At 41.0% G+C, this 27,785-nt stretch overlaps 1 protein-coding gene across 1 annotated transcript in view; it reads right to left on the minus strand.

The window, feature by feature from the left end:
* Window positions 1-625: 625 nt before the first annotated feature.
* LOC140453646 (gap junction beta-4 protein-like) overlaps window positions 626-27,785 on the minus strand; it is a 40,040-nt gene continuing 12,880 nt past the window's right edge. The window contains exons 2-4 of the mRNA XM_072548526.1: window positions 24,651-24,779; window positions 14,109-14,257; window positions 626-4,705 (exon numbers count right to left, since the gene is read on the minus strand). Coding sequence (XP_072404627.1) covers window positions 3,878-4,678 — 801 coding nt within the window. The 5' untranslated portion in view covers window positions 4,679-4,705; window positions 14,109-14,257; window positions 24,651-24,779 and the 3' untranslated portion in view covers window positions 626-3,877. The remainder of the gene's footprint in view (window positions 4,706-14,108; window positions 14,258-24,650; window positions 24,780-27,785) is intronic.

Raw genomic sequence — 27,785 nt, forward strand, 5'->3', positions numbered from 1 at the left:
TTCTGATGACTTGGAGACACTGGTGTTTGGACTGGGGTGTACAAAGTTAAAAATCACACAACACCAGGTTAGAGTCCAACAGGTTTATTTGGCAGCACTAGCTTTCGGACCGCTGCTCCTTCAGCTGGTCATTTTTAACTTTGATTTTCTAATCTCACCACATTTTCCCAACTGACTGACCATTGCCTATATCCTTCAGCTGCCTGCTTATTCTTGGCAACTGATGTGCAAATCCAGAAAATCAGGAAAAGGACTGAATTATATTGATCTATGATAGGACTGTGCTGTGTAATTACTTGCAGTTGTCTCTTAATGGAAAAAAAATCAATGATTAATTTCAAAATTTGTCCTTCAACTTGCCACTGGAATACAAACATCAGTAAACTGCAGTGCAGTGCAGTGCTTTTTAAAGTTGTTAGCTGTGCAATGACTTTGTGACACTAGCTTTTGTCTATGTGAACATAATTCACAAAACCCTGAAATACTGACCCCAGTTTACTCATAACTTTAATAGCAGCCCAGTTTAAAATACTGGCTGGTTCATTATATAGTTATAATAAGAAAGACATATATATCTTGGCCTTTAATGCAGCATACACAAAATATTGCAACACAAAGCTTCGAAAAAGATTGGCATCTTTAATAAATTAAATCATTTTCGAGTACAGTAAACAAAGGAAGAATGCACCATTGAAAGGGATTTCTTTTAGCTCAGATTCAGTTCCTGTTACAGGTAAGAACAAGCCTGTTTGCAGCCTTTCCCTGCAAGCCATCAGATTTCAGTGAAATAACCCTCTGTGAAATGAAAACTTTATCAATCATTATGCTCTTATTATTTTGCTCAGTTGACTACAGTAAGTTTGCATGCTAATTCCCCATGAGAGTGCCCCGTTTAATGTGCAAAAATACCATTAGTTTTGGTTGATGCCATTCATATGAGGAAACTAGTTGCCCAAAGAATATACGGCCAGTATTTGTTGTGGGCAATGTGAAGAAAAATAGAGCATTCCTATTCACACTGCAATGACTTCGCTTCAGTAAAAAGTTAATCATTTTTTTCTAAAGGACAGGTCTCAATAAAAGCTCAAAAATCAGGAAGTTGGCACCAGAATAATATTCAATGGAGGTGGTTTATTGTAACTTCGGAAGTCTTTGCCATATTCTTCAGACAATCCACTTCATACTGAAATATAAGGCATTAGATTCAAGCTGATTTATTCCCCTCAATACAATGAATATCTGTGCTAAAAGGGACTACATTACTACCTTTGGCACATGTTATGCATATATTATAACACCTGGATGTTAAAGGTACAAGATACAAATTTCCAATTTTTTGTGCCACTTAGCTAACCATTATGGGTCATCACAGTCAATAAAGCATTATTGACAATCTGTAATCAATGGAATGTTTAATTGATTAAATATATTCAAAAGTTCTGACTGAGTTATGTGATATTGCATTCAATAACTGATGGAATAAAATGTAAAACCAAGTATTACTGATCCATACTATTTACAATGCGTTATTTCATCACTTGTATTAATATTTAAAAGTAATGCTGAAGAATCCCAAGCATTTTGAATGCATAAATACAAATATAAAGCATTGAAGTGGTTAAAAAAAATTACAGCATGGAAGCAAGTCCATGTCAACAATTACCCTCCACGCAAGTAAGTAGTTCTATTTACTGAATGCTATATATTAGTTTGTTCACCCTGTTTCCATATTTCTGAATTCTTTTTCCATCATCCACCTACTTAAGTTAATCTTTAATTTTGGCATGAACAAAAAACTTGGATATTAACTCCAAATACTCACTACTTAGGAATTTCTCCTGTTTTCTGTTCTAAACCACTTGAATTTTATCCTGTGTCTATGGTTGCACGTTCTTGAGCCCATAATTACTGCAAATAGTCTGATTTTCTCTTTCTCCATGCATTCATGACACAAAGTATTGCTGTTATAGCACCACACTGTTCTAAAGATTCGATAAATAAATATGCCCAGCTGCCTAACTAGTGCTAAACGTTCTGTTCAGTGCTGATTTGTTTAATCTTAATGGAAGGTGTTTACTGACAGAAGACAGGGTGAGGTACAACAATTGACTTTAATGCAATGTTTCACTCCAATGTCCTATGAAAAGGAGTGAGTAATTGCTCGGGTGGTAAATCAGTTGCAAACCTAGATCAAGAAAATTACAACTGTTTTTGATTTATAAGTAGCATCACATGCTTTCAATTTGCAGTGTCAAATGACACCAAGAGCTGGAAACCATTTGGCACAGTAAAAGAAATCTAAAATTTGCCATTGGATTCAGACTTAAACAATAACACAACCAGCTGCTGAGGGGCTACCTCGCAAAGCTTTAGGATGCTGGGGGGGATGGGTAGGTGGAGTTAGTATTCTATCCATGTTAACATATTAAAACATCAATGAAAGATCTTGTAGCAGTGAAATGTTCAGGGAGTGCTTCTAACAATCAGGAGTGCTGCTAAAAGCTTGGGTAATCTCAGTTTTACAGAATTATGTTGTGAAAGTCATGTTAACGATGCTGTTCTTGGTCTTGATATGGCATCTATGACTTTCCAAGGTGTGGCATTATGAAGAAGCACTGAAGAATTACTGTGTGACAGATTCTGAGTTTAATATCATGACTGATATCACAATATGGAAAAGGTTCATTGAGCCTGTGGATTTGGTGTTGTGCCTCTTCAACACCATTTGCTTTTTGAGATAGAAAGTTTCCAAGATATGGGAAGTGAGGATAGATTTTCCTGCACATCCCCAACCAATCTTATTTGAAGTTGTTGGATATGATGAGTATTGGTAGTAGACTTTGGTCTTCCAGTAGTTTCATGCTGTTGTAGATTTTGGCGAATACATAAACAAGCTGTTGAAGTTGTCCTTCAGGGTGAGAACTAACTTGGATATCACCAGTATGTTGTAATTCTATTGCCGATGTGGTATCTCAGCTTTGACTTTAGTTAGTAATGTCAAAGAGCTTGCCATCAGTGCAACTCACTGTCGACAGATGTTGGGGAAGCCTATCAGACATGAGCTATAGCATTACGGCATTAAAAAAAATCACAAAAAGCATTGATGGCAAGTCCTTTTTGGTGCCTATTTTGACAGGAGTAATTGCTCATTAGTGGAGACATTGCACAGTACTGTTATAGCATGCTATCATGAAGGAGACAGACTGTGTTTGTGAACTCCAAGTGTCTGACCTGCTTGTGTTGCCATGTCATTTATGTGACTGGTCCAGGCGAATTTCTAGTCCATGCCGACTCCCCAAGGATGTTAGTGGAGAGATCAGTGGTGATTTTGGGTGCCATGGGCATGTTGGTTAGATTCTTAGATACTTCCTTGGTGGAGGTGGTCATTGCTTTGTATTTCTCTCTTACTTTGATGATGTAATTGCTTCAATGGTCTCCACTGCTAACTCTGTCCCGTAAACTTTACACTTAATTGAAAAGATTTTGCATGATCTTCCGTCTTACTCTCCTTAACATTCGATAGTTTTATTTATGAATCTTTTTATTGGAATCCTTAATAGCTAGCATGGATTGACTGATGAAACCAAAATAAGGCCAGATTGAATTTAATCTGACGTCAAGTAATATCACTGTACCTGCAAACTAGATACAGGAAGTCCTTGAACCAGAGACTGGAGATAGACTGGATAATGTGAAGACCTTCTATAAGTGACTTAAAGCTTAATAGAGAAGCTTTATCATCATACAAAATGGGGCCAGCTCAAGGATTGCTTGTTGAGTCTAAGTATTCATTAGATGGAGAAAAATACTTTGCAAGAAGTTCTGTACATAATTAGTTCAGTACATTCAAATGGAAATAACTTTTGACTTGGAAATTTCAGGACTTCAAATGAATGACAACATTTGGACTTTGATTTCCAGCAAATGACTTATCTTCTGGACTGAAGTTTGCACTGGATGGCTTTTCAAATAAGGCAGTTGAGGCCCTTGTGGATTGACTTGTGCGCTTTCGTCTGCCTGAGGAACAGCAACTGGACACAATTCTCTTACTTACAAGGTATGTAAACTCACAGACATTTATAAGAACACACAAGGCTGCAGTAACAACCATAAAAATAGTGAAGATGGTTTTCTCAGTCGGTCTGGCTATGAAGCAATCCACAGTGTTCGGGCAAGGGGCTAGTTCGCATTTAACAAGGCGAGGCAATTCAAAATCTTTATAGATGCTGTAAAGAATGTACAGAAACCCACTATCAATCCCTGCTTTAAATACAAGGCTGATAACGTAAGTCCACCACAGTCCTCCTATCTTTTTCCCTGTGTCACTGTAAAGAGTGTGACAAGTCTCCCCATTTTTCAGCTTGTTCTTCCTCTCCCTTTCTTCTCTGTAAGCGACATGCATGACCACCAGCAGGGATGGAGTGGAGACAAAGATGAGCTGCAGAGCCCACAGTCGGATGTGGGAGACGGGGAAGTAGTAATCGAAGCAGACATTTTCACAACCAGGTTGCTTGACATTGCATTCAAAGTCTTTTTGATCGTCTCCCCAAACTCTTTCTGCCGCCACCACATAAACCAAGACTCGGAAGAGGAAGAGGACGGACAACCATATCCGGCCAAATCCTGTGGAATATTTATTCACCCCACTGAGTAGGCCTTGAAGGAAAGCCCAATTCATTGTGTCAGAAAGTTCGCAATTTTATACCTGAAAGGAAGCAAAGCATAATCAAATATTAATGGATACATACCAACTTTAAAACCATTGCAGATGGAAAGACAGCAAATTAGTTAATTTTAAAACTTGGTAATGCTTCAGCAAAGTTGCATCCTGTAGAAGACTAATCTATTTACCGTTTCCCATGGAGTGTGCTAATTCATGTATGTGAAGGGAAAGCAATTATAAGGCAGCTGTCTTCTCAGTGTTGCCCTGATAAGAATTTGATTGACAAATCTCTTAGAGCAACATTGTAGTATTAACTTGAATTTTAAAAAGCTTTTCTTCACTCAGCCTCCTTATCTCTCCTTTTGAAGGGGTACACATGAAAAGGTTTCTGTTTTTGTATGTCACTAATGTTTCCAATGGTTTGGTGCTTTTCAGAGACAGCCATTACATTGGTGTTTTATTACAGCAAGAGACTGCTAATTTCTGACATTGAATCTGTCTCCCACTTAATCAAAATCAAATTGAAGTTTGTAATTAGATGAAGATGTACAAAAGGAACTCTCAGAAGACTGGCAGAGTGACTGACCACCCATTAAACATCTGGGAGAAAGTGAGGACTGCAGATGCTGGAGATCAGAGTCAAAAAATGTGGTGTTGGAAAAGCACAACCAGTAAGACAGCATCAGAGGAGTGGGAGAGTTGACATTTTCAAGCATAAGCTCTTCATCAGGAAGATGTTAAACATATTGTTAGATATGCCCCACATTCCTGATGAAGAGCTATGCTGGAAACGTCGACTCTCCTGCTCCTCGGATGCTGCCTGACTGGTTGTGCTTGCCTAGAACCACACTTTGACACCTATTAAACATACCACCCTGGTTTTGACATGTCAAAAGAAAAAAATCTATCCCAAGGGCTGAGGAGTGATCTTATACAGGTTTATAAAATCATGAGGGACATAGATAGGATGAATAGTCAAAGTCTTTTCCTTGGGGTGGAGCAGTCCAGAACTAGATGGCATAGGTTTAGGGTGAGAGAGGAAAGATATAAAAGAGACCTAAGGGCAACTTTTTAACGCAGAGGATGGTACATGTATGGAATGAGCTGCCAGAGGAAGTAGTGGAGGCTGGTACAATTGCAACATTTAAGAGGCATCTGGATGGGTATATGAATAGGAAGGGTTGGGAGGGATATGGGCAGGGTGCTGGCAGGTGGGACTAGATTGGGTTGGGATACCTGGTCGGCCTGGACGAGTTGGACCGAAGGGTCTGTTTCCATGCTAAACATCTCTATGGCTCTATGACTGTAAGTGCCCAGAAATAGATATTTAAATTCAACTTGTTTAGATGTATTATGACACACTTTTGGAGCTAGTGGGACATGAGCTCAGGGTTTCTGGCTCAGAAACAGGGATACTACCACTGCACCATAAGAGTCCCTAAGTGCCTATAAATATACTGCCTTTAAATTCAGCTCAGAACTAGCCACAGAAGGGTGGGAACATTGCAAATAGAAGAAGTTTATGATATATTTACACATAAAAGCTTTGTGTCTTGATGGATAAACCATGACTAAAGATATTACAAGGCAGCTGTAGAGTGCAACATTTGGTTGTATTGGGATTTACAATGTCTCTGATAACACAAAGACTCTGTTTTTTTAAACTGACATTTCATTCCAATTGTAATGTGGGTTGGCACAGTGGTTAGCACTACTGCCTCACAAAGCCAGGGACCCAGATTTGATTCCAGCCTTGGGTCTGTGTGGAGTTTGTACATTCTCCCTGTGTCTGCATGGGTTTCCTCCCACATTTTGGAGGATTGGCTGTGCTAAGTTGTCCAAGGTCTATTTGTAGGCTAGATGGATTAGCAATGGGAAATGCAGGGTATGGAGTTGGATTTAGATGGGATGGTCTTTGGAAGGTTGGTGTTAACTTGCTGGGCCAAATGGCCTGTTTCCAAACTGTAAGGAATCTATGATTATTGCCCAGGTGGGATCTGGAAGAACATTTTCAAAGTTATGTCTCTACTTATATTTGTGACATGACCAATGAACAGATCCAAAGGTTAAATAGACTCATACATTTTAGAGACATGTGGGGGAGCAGGTAAATAGACCAAAGCACTGTTGTTAATGTTATTTACACACAGCATAGTAAAGACTGAATTAGTCTTTGAGGGATGAGTTTGATAAACAAATTGCAGCTATAATGTTTAGACTGTCACAAGTTTAAGTTCGTATACTACAGAATACATTATTTTCCATGAAGAAATGCAAAGGAATGAGTGATGATTTAACAATGCAGAATTACCAAAGTGCAAAAGCAATTTTGGAGCAGAAATATTTTGTGGAATTGTTGGTGTGTGACCAATGATTTCATCTCCATTAAGTTCAATACACAGAAAATTATTGCCTGCTTTCCTGACATTTCCCCAAAGTGGATTTCCTGGGACCACCGCTTCCTGTTGGGAGCATTTGATTACAGAATCCTGTCTTAAATGCCACAAAGTACTTTGGTCAAATTGGATATGATTTCCAGGAACTAAATGACAAATGAAGTGGCACTATGGTTAGTATTGTAGCATCTCCATCAATAGCTGTAGCTGGATTTTGACTTCTAATAATGTAAAACAAGCAATGGTAAATCAGTAACCCAAGTTCCATCTCTTCTGATTTTGAATTCCATTGGCTTCAGAGTCCAGGCTTACCTTAGCGAGTAAGACATATATCTCGATTTGCACATGGGATAACAGTATAGTCACAATAAATGCTGAAAGGCATTTCACTGAACGCCAGCAAGAGACTTTGAAGTCATCTTGGACTGAGATAGTATGGTCTACCTCATTAATCTGTTGGAATTGTTTAAGGAATAATTAAATTTTTAGAGAGTCTGTCCAGTAATAGGAATATACTTGGAATTTCAGGAATTACTTAATAAAGTTCTAAATGTAATTATTTAAAAGAAGATAACTCCTCTTGGAATTAATGGCATTTTATTTCTTTTCAAAATTGACTTTACCACATGAAGCAGAAAGCCCTGTTCAAAAAAATGTAAAAACCTCTGGCTGAAAGCACCAATTAATGGAGTTTATGAGGAGATTGTGTTGAGTTGGATAAAGAACAAAAGCACTTGGAAAATATTACTTAAGAGGAAATGTAATCATCAGAATGACTTGCAATTTGCTTCTGGTGTGGCCTTGATTCCTACATTAATATTGATTTTTTAAAATCAAAATGTAAGCAAGAGTTAACACAGTATCAATAAGGTCTGATGTGCTTTAGACTTGCCCCACATTGCCTATGAACCTTGGGGTGGGATCTTGTTGAAGGATGAGGGTGGGGTGGAGTCTAGGTGGAGAGCCAGACTCAGGCTACCTCTTTTTAGCAAGGCCCAGGAAACTACGTGACAATTAGGCAGTGAAGAGGTCACTTCAAGGCTTTACCTGGAATCAAGACCTTGGGGGCAAAGGTCGCCATACTATAGGAAGGATGTGGAGGCACTGGAACAGGTGCAGAGGAGGTTTACCAGGATGTTGCCTGGCACGGTAGGAAGATTGTATGAGGAAAGGCTGAGGCACTTGGGGCTGTTCTCATTGGAGAAAAGAAGGTTTAGGGGAGATTTGATAGAGGTGTACAAGATGATTAGGGGTTTAGATAGGGTTGACAGTGAGAACCTTTTTCCGCGTATGGAGTCAGCTGTTACTAGGGGACACAGCTTTAAATTAAGGGGAGGTTGGTATAGGACAGATGTTAGGGGTAGATTCTTTACTCAGCGGGTTGTGAGTTCATGGAATGCCCTGCCAGTATCAGTGGTGGACTCTCCCTCTTTATGGTCATTCAAGTGGGCATTGGATAAGCATATGGAGGTTATTGGGCTAGTGTAGGTTAGGAAGGCTTCGGTTGGCACAACATCGAGGGCCAAAGGGCCTGTACTGCGCTGTATTTTTCTATGTTCTATGTTCTATGTCTTGCCTACCAATTGAAGCCTGTTGTTGACTGGCAATATTGCTGCTGGAAAGATAGGTACTAGACTCCTAAGATTGCAGAATTATTTAGGCCACAGCTAAAAAATGTGATGGTAGAGGTGAGGTTTGATGAGATGGGATGGTGGGGAGGCTGTGTGGGTTACAGGAAAAAGGGATGGATGGGATTCAACAGCAATAGCAGTGGCTTTCAAGGGTCCTCTCAATCCAGAGTCAAGTATTTCAGCTGAGATTCCCTCCCGCAGACTCTCATCACCACCAGCACTGGGAGTGACAAGTTGCTGCCACAGATTTAACAAGAATGCACACATCAGGTGAATACCAGAGCTGAGGAATGGGACCCTTCATCAATTCAGTAACTGGCCACTTAAATGCCTCAATTGGTTAAATTCCCATCCCACTACCAATGGTGCAATGAGGTGGAGGAGCCAAATGTTGGACTGGGGTGGGCAAAGATAAAAATCACACAACACCAAGTTATAGCCCAAAAGGTTTATTTGGAAGCACTAGCTTTCGGAGCACTGCTTCTTCATCAGGTGGTTGTGGACTATAAGATTATAAGACACAGAATTTATAGCAAAAGATTACAGTGTCATACAGTGATATTTCAACAAACATGGATTGTTAAGTTTTTCATCTTTTAGAATGCAGGTTTTGGTTCATTAATATGTAAATCGCAGAATTCCTTGTTAGTCACCTTTCTGAGAGAAGTTAAGGTTTTATAACAAAAGGTGACATCTCAGCTCAGACAATACATTGAAGGTGTGAGGTCAGACACTGTCTGTATCCCAATCTTGAGTCAGACTGGTTCTATTTCTAAAATGGAATTTACAAAGTATTACATGTATTGACTAGCATCAATGTCAATGTGCAGATGGTGCACTTTTGAGCAAAATAGAATGTATCTGCAAATACAAATTCACCCAATAGACTTGCAAGTGTGTGTGCATGCAGGAGAGATGGTGCATGGCTGTTCCCCACTTGTGTTAAATTATTGGCGATGAGAAGCGGCATTGTGTGAATACCCCATCATCCTGTCTAATTACATGCCCTTTCCACCTCAAAGCTCACCACCAGAGAGACCAGATGATTGTAACCTTTGTCTCAATCCATTTTACCCTCAGATTCAGGATTTCATTTTTAAAATCCTCCATGTAGCATTTTATTTTGTTTAGAAAAGAGAAGGCAATGGAGTCAGTTGTTTGGAATCTTTAGGGTCATAAAGAAGTTTGATTCTGCAGACATAGAGGAATCATTTTCTCTTTGGGGCATAAATTTAAGGTAATCACTAATAAACCCAATCAGCAATTCCAAAGCAATAAATTTATTAATCTAGATGTTTAGATTGTGGAACAGACTATAACACAATGTGGTTAAGGTGAACAGAATAGATACATTATGGTACAGAGTGAGGCCATTTGGCCATTGTAGTTGAGCCACTTGAAAGCCCCAGAATACAAGACCAAGGATATACTGCTGTAGCTGTATAAGGTTCTGGCCAGACCTCATTTTGAGTTTGTTGAACCAGTATCTAAAGAAGGATGTGCTTGCATTGGAAGGGGTCCAGAAGTGGTTTACTAGAACGATCCCAGGGCTGAGGGGCTTTTTATATGAGGAGTGGTTGAGAACTCTGGGTCAGTACTCAATGGAGTTCAGAAAGATCAAGGGGGATCTCACTGAAACTTACAGAATGAGAAGCCTGGATAGAGTGGAGATGGAGAAGATGTTTCCGAGAGAAGGAGAGACTAGGACCTGAAGGTATAGCCTCAAAGTGAAGGTGATGTTTTAGAACTGAAATGAGGAAGAATTTCTTCAGCTAAAGTTGGTTAATCATTGTCTTGGCCTCCACAGCCTTCTGCAGCAATGAGTATACTTAGGAGAAAGGCAGATAGGTTATTGATTAATAAGGGCATCAAGGACTATGGGAAAAGGCAGAAGAATGGTGTTGAGAAGCATATTAGCTGTGATCAAATGACAGAAAGACTTGATTCAAGTGGCCTGATTCTGCTCCCTTATCTAATGGTCTTATGAAAATATAGTCAGTTCTGATATAACACAATAGTTCAGTTGTGTGATCTCGTGTTATGAGAAAATTGCACAATAGCCATGCTATTTAAATAAATGGGGCCAGAATCGCGTTATAGCCAATAAAGTTAAGGAAAGTTCACATTCTGTGAATAATAGTTTAAATTCTCTCATCGCATTAAAGCCAATTTTATTGAAGAAGCACATATTATAGCAGAACGGACTATTATCTAGCCTAATCACACTTTCCAGCTTCTAGTTGGTCCATTGGGAAACAACTCCACAAAGGCTGGAGTCCTGACACCAAGTCATTGTTTATTTACACATGGGAAGTCCTCAACACTGATCCAGCTTCCTCAGAGACAACTCAGAGTGTGTCAGACAATCTTGTTTTTATCTGTCAGTGGGGGATCCCTGATGAGTTCCCAATCAGGGATTTCATATTCTATGAGGTCCACCTGGTGATGTCATTACAATCACTGCAATTTGTTCTGTAGGTTAAGCATCTCAAGTTTTTTAAACAGATGACGAACGGTGTGCATTCATGTGCAGGGATTCATTCTCTGCAAACGAGGAATAGTTCCAAATTGCCCTGGAGCTTGGGGACCTCAAATTCCCCATTGCTTTATTCCCTTACAATATCTCAGTGAATCAGAGTCAATTTGAAAATAAATCAGCATCGTTTCTGATGTGGTTAAATTGTTGTAATTGTTTGAAATTTGGCACACTTGGATTTGGCTTGAAGTGTCTGAAAAAGGGTCACTGGATTCATAGTATTAACTGCATTTTCTCTCCACAGATGATGCCAGACCTGCTGAGTTTCTGCAGCAATTTCTGTTCTTGTTTCAATTTTCCAGCCTATGCAGTTCTTTGTTTTGTTTAGTCCTGAGATGCAACCTGGTCCAATCCATGAGCGGAGTGCCTGTCATGCATGCACATTGCATTGAAAAATGTTGGTACACTCCAAAGTGCAACGATCTGTAGGTCCGAGATGTGTCATAAGGATAAGGTGAGGTTTACACATATCCAATACTAATGTCTGTGGACATGGCATAAATTTAAGGTCACTCCCCCTGGAGCACCCCCTGAGATGTTGGCGTCCAAGGTGATGGTCTGGAGGATCAAATACTGAGCTGGAGTCACCAGGTACTCACACTGACTTTCGTGTTTGGAATTCTTGGTGTCTAGTTTCTATCCAACATCTGGTAGAATAGCAACCTGCATGTTAATGAGGTGAACTTCAATGGTTGGAAAGGTGATAACTAGCAATAAGCCTTGTTCATAGCCCACAAGCGAGAAACTCATTCCACCGTTGGGAAGTCTGTTGGAAAATGCAATTTCATCTTCCAGATGTTGGGAAAGGCTGGACATCTCACACAATTCGCCCAGATTTCTTGCCATAGTCCACATTGCTGAGGGATTGAGAAAATTCTGCCTCTGATGTTTCTACTCTTACATTTCTCTTCTCTATTACAAAAGAACAGGAGTAGCCCATTCAGCCCCGCAAGCCTGTTCCACCATTCAATAAATCATGACTGCCCCACGGCCTCCCTATATCCACCCTTGACCAATATCCCTTTGCCGAACAAAAATGTATCTATTAAAGACAAAAACAAAGCACTGCAGATGCTGGAAATATGAACAAAAATTGAAATTGCTGGAGAAACTCAGCAGGTCTGGCAGCATCTGTGGAGAGAGAAACAAAGTGAACATTTGGGATCCAGTTACCCTTCTTCAGATCTGAAGACTGGTCACGGGGCCAAAAATGTTGATTCTACCATCTCGCATAACATCAGTGCATCCTTACATCTCTTCCAAGCAGTCTGGTCCTAATTCTCAGACTATGCCCACTGGTTTTAAATCCCTAGCCAGTGGAAATAATTTATCCTTATCTACCTGGTCTTTTCCTGTTAATATGTTGAAGACCTCAATCAGATCAGATCACCTCTTAACCTTTTACATTCTAGAGAAAACAGGCCTAATTTGTATAATCTTTCCTAATAACTTAATTCCTGATGTCCAGGTGTCATTCTTTGAACATACATTGTACTTCCTCTCAGGCCAAATATCCTTCTTAAAGTGTGGAGCCCAGACCTGCTCATAAATTCCAAGGGTTTTGTATAACTGCAGCATCACTTCTGCATCCTTGTACTCCAATCCTCCTTAAATACAAAGGCTAACATTCATTTACTTTCATAATTATTTTCTGTGCCTATTTGTGACATTTTAAAGATCTATGCACGTGAAACACCAAGTGTCTTTGGACAGCCATTCTATTTAAATTCATACCATCTGGAAAGCACCGTGATCTACCCTTTATCAGTCCAAAATGTGTAACCTCACACTTGCTTGCATTGAAGTCCATAGTTTGCCCATTCACTTAGTCTATCAATATCCTTTTGTAATTTCATGTTATTGCCTACACTGTCACCTATTTTTGTGTCATCACAAATGACCATTTAATGCACATTTTTAATCCTAGTTCTTTTTCACAGAGTAGATGCTCTTGTATTGAATTGTATTTGCCACATATCTGACCATTTCCTGAGGTCATGCATGCCTTTTGACAGTCTCTCCAGTTCTGCCTCACAGTTTGCTGTACCCTCTGCAAACAGCAAAGCAAGATTCACTTGAAGTACATTTTTTAAAAACACATCTGACTGCCTTTGGCAAAATCTAACCAAAATCAGTTCCTGTTGTGCCTGTAGAAAACATTAGTCAGCGCTGCAGGCGGAATAAAAGGAAAGACCATAAATGTGTTGGCACATGATGACACGAGGGTTACTCAGCTGAGAAATCTCTTCAACCAGTCATTGTTGATATCCGAATAGGGATCAATTATTAAGATAGAACAAAACTTTTATACAATTTCGAGGGTAACGCATTTAACAGGATTCCAGGTTCAAATCAGAAGAACATTGATTGACAATAATTCAATCCATTAGTTTTATAAATGAGAGGTGGTCTCCATACATGCAAACCACATTCATTTTCTAATGGGGCTAATGATTTAAATTCTCTAGTTCTTATTGCACAAGCATCATATACAACCAAATACGCATTAGCTTTTCTTACATACATATATGATCTTTCAAATGCATTTGATATGATTATTTGGAAAGGAACAAGTACGGTAGCAAACCCTGCTGTTGCGACATGCTCTGTTCACAGACTACTACATTTTTTGAATTTAAATGCTGAGTGCTGAATCAACATATCAATCATGTACCCTCATTTAAACAAATAATTAAATTTAGATAGACTGTACTATTTTTGATTAAGAACAGTATAACTGCAAACTGCTTCAGCTTTTTAGCAAAAGGCTAATCCACAAATCTGAGTTGTGAAATCTCATATTTCAGCATTTGCTTTGTGGACTTTTGCATAGTTAGTTTGAAACATTTGAAATGTAATTTGACATATGAGGAAAAACATACCTGCAAGAAGTAGCACACGTCGTGCTCCAACAGTTCAACTTTGAGAGTCTGTCAAACTTCGATTTTATGTGGCAGTGTGTAATACCTCCTTCTGAGGAGGGATCAGTTTATTTTGCGTTGTCCTGACTCAGAGTTCTGGGTGGGGCAAGCTTTGAGCATGACAGCACAGCCGTGTGGAAATAAAAAGCAGAGAGAAAGTTAGAATTCCATGACTATAACTGCAGTTGAAACTGAAGAGGAAATACTTTAATTAAATCACAGCAATCCCTTTTTCCAGAGAAGATACTACTCAGCTGCTATCCGATATTGGCCAATCCTCTGGTTATTTTGGGCTAGCAAAAGGTGTGAGATAATTTAAAAGAGGTCAAAAGTAAACCAATTTCTTTTGGCCACATGATATATATTAGACAGGAATCTTGTCAATAATTGGTGCTCATCAGATAGGAAACATTTAGCACAAGTCAGGTTCTGTACTATTGAAAGCAAGCAATTCTAACAGATGTGTTTAGCCAGCCAGGGTGGGCAGCTTTGTACCTAGAGATTAGATTCCCTACAATGAGGAAACAGGTCCTTCGGCCCAACAAGTTCACATCGACCTTCCGAAGAGTAACCTACTCAGTCCCATTTCCTTCTGACTGATGCACCTAACACTATGGGCAATTTAGAATGGCCAATTCACCTAACCTGCACATCTTTGGTCTGTGGAAGGACACTGGAGCACCCAGAGGAAACCCACACAGACACAGGTAGAATGTGCAAACTCCATAGAGATAGTCACCCGAGGCTGGAATAGAACCTGGAACCCTGGTGCTGTGAGGCAGCAGTGCTAACCACTGAGCCACCACACCAGAAACTGTCCCTTGTTGGGAAACTGGCAGGAAACCACTGACGTTTGCATTTAACCCAAACATGTTTGTTAGGAAAAGTGTCACAAAAGAGCCAGAGTTAACTTTGGGTGCAAAGATTTTCCAGGCTTCCTGTCCAGATGAGAAAAGGGGACAGTAAGGATTGCTGGGGCTGAACAAGTGACAGGCAAGAGAGGCTTTTAATACCAGCTAGATCAGCTGTTCCCTGGCAATAAGTGTAAGGCTTTGTTTACAGGATGTGTTTTGAAAGTGTACCTTTACTGCATTGGAAGTGATTTTGAATATCTTGGAACTCATTTCTATTCCTGTGATTTTTTTTTACTTTGAAGTGCATTTTCCAGCTTCCAGCATTACAGCAGGATGCCAGCTATATACACAGCTCCATTCCAAGAAAATGGAAGGACAGGAACCAGCACCAGCAGAAACAGCACCTCTTGAATCACCTGGCACTCTGTAGGAACAGTCACAGTGCTCCAGCTCACAGGAGGTGATACACCCTACAAGGGATTTACAGGCACAGGATTAACATCCTGGACGTGACTGATCACAGTGCTTCAAGAGGCTCAGACTTTCATGACTAGTTTTTGCAGCCTCCCAGAAAACAAAAGGATTTCTTTCGAAGCGGCCCATGTGGGCTTTCAAAAGGAACAACGGCAATTAAGTTCTTCACTTCAGATTCCTTGCAGGGATCTGCTGGTGAGATAGAATCGCTCATGCTTCTCTCCATACAGGCACCTGCCAGTTGACAAATGCCATCTATGCAGTGGCTGGTACTCACATGTCTTCATGTAGACGAAAATGAAAGTTTCCTCACATTTCCTCCGCTGGTTGAATTCCCACGGTTCAGGGAGGTGTGATTGCACATGTTTGGCAATCAGACCACATTCAAACCACTCAGGAGTATTCATCATACCTCAGAGTATAACGAGATCTTGATCAGAAGGGCCAATGGGCTGAGGAGTGGCAGATGGAAATTAATTTAGATAGATGTGAGGTGCTGCATTTTGGAAAGGCAAATCAGGGCAGGGCTTACACATTTAGTGGTCTTGGAGAGTGTTGTCAAGCAAAGAGACCTTGGAGTGCAGGTTCATAGTTCCTTGAAGGTGGAGTTGCAGGTAGATAGGATAGTGAAGGCGGCATTTGTTACACCTACCTTTATTGGTCAGTGCATTGAATATAGGAGTTGGGAGGTCATGTTGCAGCTGTACAGGTCATTGATTAGACAACTTTTGGAATACTGCATTCAGTTCTGGTCTCCCTGCTATAGGAAAGATGTTGTGCAACTTGAAAGGCTTCAGAAAAGATTTACAAGGATATTGCCGGGGTTGCGGGGTTTAAGCTATTGGAAGAGGCGGAATAGGCTGGGGTTGTTCTGCTTGGAGTGTTGGAGACTAAGGAGTGACCTTACAGAGGTTTATAAAATCATGAGGGGCATGGATAGGGTGAAAAGCCAGGGTAGGGAAGTCCAAAACTAGAGTGCACAGGTTAAGGTGAGAGCAAAAAGATTTAAGTAGAACCTCAGGGGCAAGTTTTTTTACTCAGAGGGTGGTGCATGTATGGAATGAGCTGCCATAAGATGTGGTGGAGGTAGGTACAATTACAACATTTAAAAGATATTTGGATGGGTGTATGAATAGGAAGGGTTTAGGGGGATACGGGCTGAGTGCTGGCAAATGGGAAGAGATCAGTTAGGATATTTGGTTGGCATAGACGACTTGGACCAAAGAATCTGTTTCTGTGTTATACATCTCTATGACTATCAACTGAAACAGATTCCATTTCACCAAGGTTTGATTGGTATATGACCACTAAAAGATCTTTATACAACTGTACACATTGCTCTACCCTGACCTCTTGAATTGAACGAATAGGAACCAACATCAGTACGAACAATAGCAACTTCCTCTTGAATCACCAGCCACTCTATTGGAAGTGTGTCTCTGCAGTACTGCAACTCCCAATTGAAACAAAATGTGTAAATTGAACAGACGACAGCCTTTGCTTTTTAAAATTTATTCTCAGGATATGACTACTGCTAGCAAAGCTGGTGTCTCTTACTGCCCTCATGTGATGCAACTGAACAAGCTTCTTGGTCACTTCAAACCATAGCCAAGAATCATCCTGATTGGTGTGGAAGTGGAGTCACAGATAGAACAGATTGGAGAAGAGTGACAGGTTACCTTTCAATGGATAATTTCCAAATGTAACCAGGGCATTGTTAAATTGTTTTCTCACATTAAAATTTTGAAGGTGTGGGTGGAGTGACATAGAAATATGGCGTACATTTGCTTCTATTCGATGCTTTGAGCCTACTCCACCATTCAATATGATCATCTTATATCTATCTCTTTCTTGAAAACGCAAAATGTTTTGCACAAGACCACTTTCTCTGATAATGAATTCCATAGGCACGGTTTTGATGTTCTAAAAGCATACACAGTCAGTTCTTCTGTAATGCGATGGTTGTGTTCTTGTGCATCCCTGTCTTATAGAAAAATCACACTTTAGAAACAGCACTTAAAGTGTTGGCGATGTAATTACGTTACAGACAACACACAGCTTAAAAGTTTGCACTTTAGAAACAGCGTTCCCAATTTGTCAATTGCATTGTAGTGAATTTGTGTTAATGAAACACGTTTTGTAGCAGAAAGACAGCACCCACTTATTAGAATGGATTGAAAAATCAGGCTGTGTAGTGGCAACACCCAAATGCACCATCCATACTGTTACATCCTAGTTTCCCATCCAAATCCTTGAAAATGTGGACCACTTTAGGAGATTCCACTTGACTATGGCAGATATACACAAAGTTCATCTTCAATGTTCCAAACAGTTTTTAATTGACTGATGAAAATAGTCTTGAGAGCCAGGATCTTAAACTGAAGAGGTAAGATCGTGGTTTACCAAGACTTGATGGTGGTATGTACATAAATGCTTCAGAGATGTGGTCAACCTATCCTAAATAACTCAAAGTGCTGGAGATGTACCACCAACAGTGCCTTCACAAGATCCTCCAAACTCAATAGCAGAAGACTCTGTCAAATGGCAGCATCCTCTCTCAAGCATCCATCAGTCAAAACCTGCTACTCTGGGCAGGACATGCTATTTATATTCCTGAAACCAGATCCCTGCAGCAACTGCTCTAAACAGAACATGGCTACAGTAGAGATTCCCAGAAGTGGAAATGCTTGGGATTAATGCGAAGAAAATGCAAACAAATTGACGACATATGAGACCCTGGATTGTGGTTATTGAAAATGGAAAAGATTCATTTGGGCAGGCAATGGACACATCAAGAGACTTCATCAGGAATAGACAGGAGTACACAAATCAACCCTAACCCTAAAAATATTTTTCCACACGTGTAGCAGAGTCTACGGTTCACACATTGGATTGGTCAGTCAGTGCAGAGCCTATTAACCTGGAGTGGAAATATATCACCCTCAATCCTAAAAGACTGAATGAAAGGGAAAAAACATCCAGATACTATACTGTGAGCACAAAATGTATTCATTAATTTCAGGATCAGGATAAGGATTTAGCACAGACTGAACAAACAAGCTTACACCGATCGGACCTTTCACAATCTCTGCAGGTATCAAGTGTAGGCACAGTTTCATGCAGGAAGCTCAGCAGACAAACTGTATACAACTCAGTGGTGACAGAGTGACTACCCCATGAATTTTGAAATGATCAAATTTGAACTTCCTGTTTGACATAAACCAAGTGAAAACTAAGCAGGAGACTTGCGAAATGCACACCTCCTTTCCTGATAATAATTGTTGACATTAATGTTAAATTGCATGCACTCGAGATAACCAATCAAAGCAGGTGGAGCCTTGTTTAAAATTCTTACTTGTCTCCCTTTGTCGTGGACCACAAGGGGTGTGGCATGTCATTGAATGTTTCAATTGGCTGAAATCCAGTGTGTTGTGACATCTGTCTATCTGGAGACCTCTGGGCCATAATGTAGCTTTGCATGACTTATTTTCATGAAATTGAACTATTATTGACAATAAAAATTATGCTCAATTCTGTCTCATGACCTTTCAGCAGACCTGAAGAATACTGATCAATCTGAAACATTTGACCTGTTTCTCTGTCCACAGATGCTGTCTGACCTGCTGAGCGTTTCCAGCAATTTGAGATTCCCAGCATTCTCAACATTTGCTTTCCCACTAAATTCGCGTTCTAAATTCTTGTGTTGAAGAATTTAGGTGTTAGGTTGAAATAAAATAAGCAAGTGTGAAGTTATCCACTTTAGACCGATGAAGGGTGCTTTCGAGATGATGTGAAGTGAAATACAAGAGACACAGTCTAAGACACTTGGAAATCCAGGTGCAGAGATCTTCAAAATGCCACAAACAGGTGCAGAAAATAATCATGAAAGTTAACAGAATGCTGGTCTTTATATTTAGAGGGCTGGTGTATGAGGATGCAGACATTCTGCCGCAGTTAGACAAAACCTTGCTTACACCTCCCTGGGAGTACTATGAGCAGATCTTGGCACTACATCTTAGGGAGGATGTAATGGCATTGGAGGGAATACAGCATAGGTTTACAAGAATGATACCTGGACTTCAGGTGTTAAGTTATGCAGAAAGGTTATGCAAATTAGGCCTGTTTTGTCGAGAATATAGAGAGTTAAAGGGGTGATGTGATCGAAGTCTTCAAGGTGGCATGCCTCACAGAACCATGGACCTGTGTTTGATTCTATCCTCGGGTGACTGTGTGGAGGTTACACATTCTCCCTGTGTCTGCATGGTGCTCTGGTTTCCTTTCACAGTCCAAATTGTACAGGTTTGATGGATTGGCTGTGCTAAATTGCCCATAGTGTCCAGGGATGTGCAGGCTAGGTGGATTAGTCATGGGAAATGCAGGGTGATAGGGTAGGGAGTGGGTCTGGATGGGTTGCTCTTTGAAGGAGTGGCCTGTTTCCACACTGTAGGGATTCCATGTAGATATGGACAGGAAACAAAATATTAGATAAACTATTTCCACTGGTTGGGGATTCTAGAACTAGGGAGTATAGTCTGAGAAATAAGACCAGATTGTTCAGGAGAGATGTTTTTTAGATTACTTAGAGTGTGGAAACAGGCCCTTCGGCCCAACAAGTCCACACCGCCCCGCCGAAGCGCAACCCACCCTTACCTAACACTACGGGCAATTTAGCATGGCCAATTCACCTGACCTGCACATCTTTGGACTGTGGGAGGAAACCAGAGCACCCGGAGGAAACCCACACAGACACGGGGAGAATGTGCAAACTCCACACAGTTAGTCGCCTGAGGCGGGAATTGAACCCGGATCTCTGGCGCTGTGAGGCAGCAGTGCTAGCCACCGTGCCACCCACTTAGGAAGTACTTCTACACATAAGGGGTTATAGATGTTTGGAATTCCCTTCCATAAAAGACTGTGCATGCTGGATCAGTTGTTAAATTTAAACCTTTGATTTCTTTTTATTAACTAAATGTATTAAGGGAAATGGCCCAAAATACAGGGATTTGGAGTTAGGCCCCAGATATGCTGACAGAGCATATTGCAGCACTGATGAAAGAACTCGAGGACGTTAGGCTCACCCGAGAGAACGAGATCTTTCTGGACAAGACCTTCAGCGAGGTTATTACACCAATCGTACCAGAAGAGAGCAGAAGAGAACAGACGATGAGGAAGGCAGAGAGGAGTCAGGTGCAAGAGACCCTGGGGAAGTACTTGTCAGGAACAAGTTGAATCTTTGGAAACAGTAGAGACAGATGACACTGCCAGTCCGCAAGGCGGCCAGGTCTGTCAATCAAAATTTGGTGTGGAGACAGAGCGGAAGAGTAAGACATCGCACAGAGCCGAGGTAATAGGGGACTCCATAGTGAGAGGAACTGACCGAGGTTTTTGTGGCAGCAGACGGGACTTAAGGATGGTGTGTTGCCTTCCTGGTGCCAGGGTGAAAGACATCACAGACAGAGTGCAGGAAGTCCTCAAGGACGAGGGTGAAGAGCCAGAGGTGGTGGTACATGTCGGCACAAATGACGTCGGGAAGAAGAGGAGGAACATACTACAGCGGGACTTCGGAGAACTAGGAAGAAGGCTGAAAAGCAGGACGTCCAAGGTGGTTATTTCCAGTTTGCTTCCAGTTCCTTGGGCGGGTGAGGCCAGAAACAGGGAGATAATGGACTTGAACGTGTGGTTGGGGAACTGATGCAGGAAGCAAGGATTTAAATTCTTGGATCACTGGGATATGTTTTGTGGTAAGCATAAATTCTACAAGAGAGACGGTTTGCACCTGAATAGGTTAGGGACCAGCATTCTGGCAGGCAGGTTTGCTACTGCAACACAGCTACGTTTAAACTAAGTTGCGGGGGGGGGGGGGGGGGAAGGGGACAAACTGAATGTTTAAGAAGGAAATTGGAGGGAAACTTAGAACAAGGGAAGTCAAGAAAGACAACTGTATCAATGAGGCAGAAAACTCAGAATGGGATCATGCTGTAAGGTTGAGTGAAATAGGAGTTGATGGGAAGGATGAGGGCAGTAACAAATTAAAAACACTATACATGAATGCATGAAGCATTAGAAATAAGATGGATGGGCTTGAGGCTCTTTTGGAAATTGGCAGATACGATATTGTGGGGATAACTGAGACGTGGCTTCAAGTGGACAGGGTCTGGGAAATGAATATTCAAGGCTACACGTGCTATCGTAAGGACAGACCGATGGGCAGAGGAGGTGGGGTGGCCATGTTGGTAAGGGATGATATTCAGTCCCTTGCGCGGGGGGACCTAGAATCAGGGGATGTAGAGTCAGTGTGGATAGAGCTGCGAAATACTAAGGGTAAAAAGACCCTCTTGGGAGTCATCTACAGGCCCCCAAACAGTAGTCTGGATGTTGGATGTAAGTTAAATCAGGAGCTGAAATTGGCCTGTCGCAAAGATGTTACTACAGTTGTTATGGGGGATTTCAACATGCAGGTAGACTGGGAGAATCAGGATGGTATTGGACATCAAGAAAGAGACTTTGTGGAGTGCCTCAGATGGATTCTTAGAACAGCTGGTGCTGGAGCCGACTCAGGAGAAGGCAATTCTGGATCTGGTATTGTGCAACGAACCAGAATTGGTCAGGGACCTCAAAGTGAAGGAGCCATTGGGAACTGGTGACCATAACACAATAAGCTTCAATCTGCAATTTGAGAGGGAGAGGGTACAATCGGAAGTGACAATATTTCTGTTGAATAAAGGGAACTATGAAGCTATGAGGGAGGAGCTGGCCAAATTTCAATGGTGCAATACCTTAACAGGGATGACATTGGAGGAACAATGACAGATATTTCTGTGTATAATGCAGAAGTTGCAGGATCAGTTCATTCCAAAGAAGAAGATCGATCCTGGGAGGCGGCATGGGTGGTCGTGGCTGACAAGGGAAGTTAAGAAACATATAAAGTTAAAAGAGACATAGCAAAGATAAGTCAGAAAACGGAGGACTGGGAAGCTTTTAAAAGAACAACAGAGGATTACTAAGAAGTAAATATGCAGAGAAAAAATGAGGTACAAAGGTAAACTGGCCAATAATGTAGAGGAGGATAGTAAACTTTTTTTTAGGTATGGGAAAGGCAAAAAAATGGTTAAGACTAAAATTGGGCCCTTGAAGACAGAAACAGGCGAATATATTACGGGGAACAAAGAAATGGCAGAAGATTTGAACTGGTACTTCAGATCTGTGTTCACTGGGGAAGACATAAGCAATCTCCCTGAGTTAACAGTGGCTGAAGGACCTGAACTTAAGGGAATTTATATTTGCCAGGAATTGGTGTTGGAGAGACTGTTAGGCCTGAAGGTTGATAAGTCCCTGGGGCCTGATGGTCTACATCCCAGGGTACTGAAGGAGGTGGCTCGAGAAATCATGGATGTGTTGGTGATTATTTTCCAGAGTTTGATAGATTCCTGCGGATTGGAGGGTGGCTAATGTTGTACCACTTTTTAAGAAAGGTGGGAGAGAGAAAACAGGAAATTATAGACCAGTTAGTCTGACCTCAGTGGTGGGAAAGATGCTGGAATCCATTATAAGTAATGAAATTACGACACATCTGGATAGTAGTAACAGGATAGGTCAGAGTCAGCATGGATTTATGAAGGGGAAATCATGCTTGACTAATCTTCTGGAATTTTTTTGAGGATGTAACTCTGAAGATGGATGGGGGAGATCCAGTGGATGTAGTGTACCTGGACTTTCAGAAAGCTTTTGATAAAGTCCCACATAGGAGGTTAGTGAGCGAAATTAGGGCGCATGGTATTGGGGGCAAAGTACTGACTTGGATTGAAAGTTGGTTGGCTGGCAGGAAACAAAGAGTAGTGATAAACGGCTCCATTTCAGAATGGCAGGCAGTGACCAGTGGGGTACCGCAGGGATCAGTACTGGGACCGCAGCTTTTTACAATATATGTTAATGATGTAGAAGATGGCATTAGCAATAACATTAGCAAATTTGCTGATGATACAAAGCTGGGTGCCAGGGTGAAATGTGATGAGAATGTTAGGAGATTACAGGGTGACCTGGACAAGTTAGGTGAGAGGTCAGATGCATGGCATATACCGTTTAATGTGGATAAATGTATGGTTATCCACTTTGGTGGCAAGAACAGGAAGGCAGATTACTACCTAAATACAATCAATTTAGGTAAAAGGGCAGTTCAGAGAGATCTGGGTGTTCTTGTACACCAGTCAATGGAGGTAAGCATGCAGGTACAACAGGTAGTGAAGGCAGCTAATAGCATGCTGGCCTTCATAACAAGAGGGATTGAGTACAGAAGCAAAGAGGTTCTTCTGCAGCTGTACAGGGCCCTGGTGAGACCACACCTGGAGTACTGTTTGCAGTTCTGGTCTCCAAATTTGAGGAAAGACATTCTGGCTATTGAGGGAGTGCAGCGTAGGTTCACGAGGTCAATTCCTGGAATGGCGGGATTACCTTACACTGAAAGACTGGAGAGACTGGGCTTGTATACCCTTGAGTTTAGAAGACAAGAGGGGATCTGATTGAGACATATAAGATTATTAAAGGATTGGACACTCTGGGAGGCAGGAAACATGTTTCCGCTGATGGGCGAGTGCCGAACCAGAGGACACAGCTTAAAATACGGGGTAGACCATTTAGGACAGATGAGGAGAAACTTCTTCACCCAAAGAGTGGTGGCTGTGTGGAATGCTCTGCCCCAGAGGGCAGTGGAGGCCCAGTCTCTGGATTCATTTAAGAAAGAGTTGGATAGAGCTCTCAAGGATAGTGGAATCAAGGGTTATGGAGATAAGGCAGGAACAGGATTCTGATTAAGGATGATCAGCCATGATCATATTGAATGGTGGTGCAGGCTTGAAGGGCAGAATGGCCTACTCCTGCACCTCTTGTCTATTGTCTATCCATGATCTCATGGAATGGTGGAACAGACTTGAGTGGTTGAATAGCCCACTCCTATTTTCTTATGTTTCTAAATAATAAGGAGACAACAGCATAGTGGCAATGTCATTGGACCAGTAATCCAGAAGTACACGTGAATGCTCTGGACACATGGGTTCAAAACTATAATAATGGCTGGGGAATTTAAATCTGAAATTGATGGACAATCTGAGTAACACTGCCTGAAAAACTATCACTGATTGTTGTAAAAACCCATCTGGTTCCCTAATGACCTTAAACTTACCTACAAGTGACCAGCCCTACAATAATGTAGTACTTCTTACTGCCATCTGAAGTAGCCAATCAGACCATTCTGTTCAAGAATGATTACAGATGGATAACAAATGCTGGCCTGGACAATGACATCCACATCCTATCAAAGAAAAACAATGATGTTAGGATCAGTACAATGCAAAACTTCATACTGATTTCTGTAAAGGGTTGTTAGGATAAAGACCAAATGCTTGGTCAAAAAATAGTTATATTAATCTTCTCAGAGGAGGTGAAATAGTTAGAAAACTATGCAAGTTCAGTGAGGAAGCTTCAGAATGTGGAGTCTCTGCAGCTGAGTGTAATATAAACAGACATTACAGCCCTGTTACCTAGTTCAGTTTGCATCATGTCCCCTTCGCTGTAAGAATTCTGCATATGGGTGTGTTTAATTACCTTTGAGTTATCAATTACTTGTCACAGAAGAATTGGTTGCTGGTGATTGTCTGCAGAGTATAATAACAAAAGCCAAACTTTGGAAAGCAATGCTGTAACTATGCGAACTTCAAGGCAGGGATTTGGGTGGGTCAAATAAGTAAACAGAAGTAATGGACTCATCTTCGTGCCTGTACTTGTCCATACTGCACTTTTGTAATACTTGTGTTTCAGGCATTGCGCCTTCAAAGATTTTGTATGAGAAGTCAGGAAATAGAAAAATACATCTGGTTGAATGTGAAGGTATTTTTGATGGCATAGGACAAACATATTGGATTTCCTAGAATCGACTATAAATTGCAATTTTGGAGTTTTTTAAAAATCTAGATCTTGTTCCCTTTTGTTACCATGATAAAGTGCAAGGCATCATTCCTTATCAAGGTCCTGCATGTTTTTAATCTTTTTGGCATATAGTCTTGTTTTCATAAAGTATTCACCAAATGAGGCTACTGAATGAGCGTGATTTTTTATTCACTAGAGGGCTTCGCTGGCTGGCCAGCAATTATGACTCATCTCTACTTGCCTGTGAGAAGGTGGTAGCGAGCTGCCTTCTTAAACCATTGCAGTCCGCCTGATGTGCATTGACTTACAACGTCCTTAGAGAGGGAATTCTAGAATTTTGACCCAGTCCTAGTGAAGGAACGATGATGTATTTATAAGTCAGAATGGTGAGTGGTTTGGAGGGGAACATGCAGGCACTCGTGTTCCCATGTATCTGCTGCCCATGTCCTTCTAGATGGAAGTGGTTGTGGGTTTGGAAGATGCTGTCGTACTTTTGGTGAATTTCTTCAACAAGGGTAGAAGTCCATTAATTGACAATATTCCCCATCATTCTGTTAAATATATTTTAAAATCCTGTTGTTAACTGTGCAGTCATAATGCTATCACATTAAAACATCTCAGTTTGCGTGCTTGATATTTACATGAGACATGTGGAGCTCATTGCTTACATTTTGGTTTACTTGGTTCTTGGGCCTTAATTAGGAGTTCGAGCACTGTTTCCATTCAGTTTTGGATCATTTCTGAATATCAGTAAAAAGGGTTAAGCACTTTCGACTTAGAGTTGAGAGTGTGGTGCTGGAAAAGCATAGCAGGTCAGGTACCATCTGAGGACTAGAAGAATCTACATTTCAGGCAAAAGCCCTTCATCAGGATTGAGGGCCTTCATGATTTCTGATGAAGGGCTTTTGCCTGAAATCCCAATTCTCCTGCTCCTCGGATGCTGCCTGACCTGCTGTGCTTTTCCAGCACCACATTCTTGACTCTAATCTCCAGCAGCTGCAGTCCTCACTTTTGCCCACTTTCAACACTACCCAAAACTTAAAAAGGTGCCTTAATATTCAAAGTTTAGCATCAATGTGAAGAAACTTTACCAAATGGTCATGTGAGTCCAATGTTGGGGTCTCTGGAGCAAGGTAGACTGTGACCCCACCCTCCTTGAAGTGGTAATCTTACAGCGTGCTGATTACATATTGCATGCACTGTAAATAGTGCAATACCAAACCTGGTTTGGAAAGTACTCATTATCTGGTAAATGTACAGGAGCCTTTGCAAACCCAAATCACCCTCAGTTTAAATATTTAGAAAGTGAGAACTCCTTTTCTCCTTACTTTCCAAATATTTACATTTTTATTTGGAAAAGAGCAATGCCTACACCTATATCCAGAATTACACTTGACTCTCTTCCAGGCAAGCTTTTTAAAGTACCAGCTGAGCAAGATCTGGAAACTATAATTGTTTTTCTGCCTAGCTGGAAACAGAAATGCAGCTATTGGCCTCAGCCGGTAGCAACAGAGAAAACGTACATACTGTCATGTAATATTTAAATTATGCAGTGACCGCTTCACTGCAAACTCAAGCTGGACATTTCTTTCTTCTCAAGCTCATGGCACCGTATTACACACTTCACAAAGGCACATCACCAAACAACCAAATAAAAGACTTATAAACTGTATAGGACCTTTCACAACTTCAGGATATTCTCAGTATCTGCACAATTAAGCTCTTTTTAAATATAATCACTGTGGTAGTGTACAAAACCCAGCAGCCTATTTGTGTACACAACAAATTCCCCTAAACAGGAATGCAATACTGGTCTAATCATGTTTTTGTGATCATGGTTGAGGAACAAATATTGGCCAACATGCTTGGAGGGCACCCTGTCCTTCTTTGATATGAGCATTATGAGTATTTTTATATTTTCTAGCTGAAGACAACAGACAGGATTCTCATTTACATTCTCATTTCAAAATAGCACTTGGACAAAGCTGCACTCCCTCAGCGTTGAACTAGATTGTTGATCTGAATCGAGAGTGTGGTGCTGAAAAGCACAGCAGGTCAGGCAGCATTCAAAGAGCCGGAGAATCGCATTTCAGGCAAGAGCCTTTCATCAGGAATGAAGTGCTCAAATTTTTAGTAAGAACACACACAGTCTTCTGATTCTGGGGCTTAGAGCACGGTCTCCCAATTTCATTGACATTTCTTACATCTGTTAGCAGCTATGTAGACTTTGATATTAAGTTCACAATTTGAACATAATAAATTCATTTGCCTTCTGTTCCTCTGCTCCACCATGTACATGCACCTGCTTGACTCTAAATCTCAACAATTTATGCATTGGTGGTAAATTGAAGGTAATGCAGTTCCATATGATAAAATATGCTTTAGCTTTCTA

The sequence above is a fragment of the Chiloscyllium punctatum genome, chromosome 27 (genome assembly GCF_047496795.1).
Source record: "Chiloscyllium punctatum isolate Juve2018m chromosome 27, sChiPun1.3, whole genome shotgun sequence".
Taxonomy (NCBI): domain Eukaryota; kingdom Metazoa; phylum Chordata; class Chondrichthyes; order Orectolobiformes; family Hemiscylliidae; genus Chiloscyllium; species Chiloscyllium punctatum.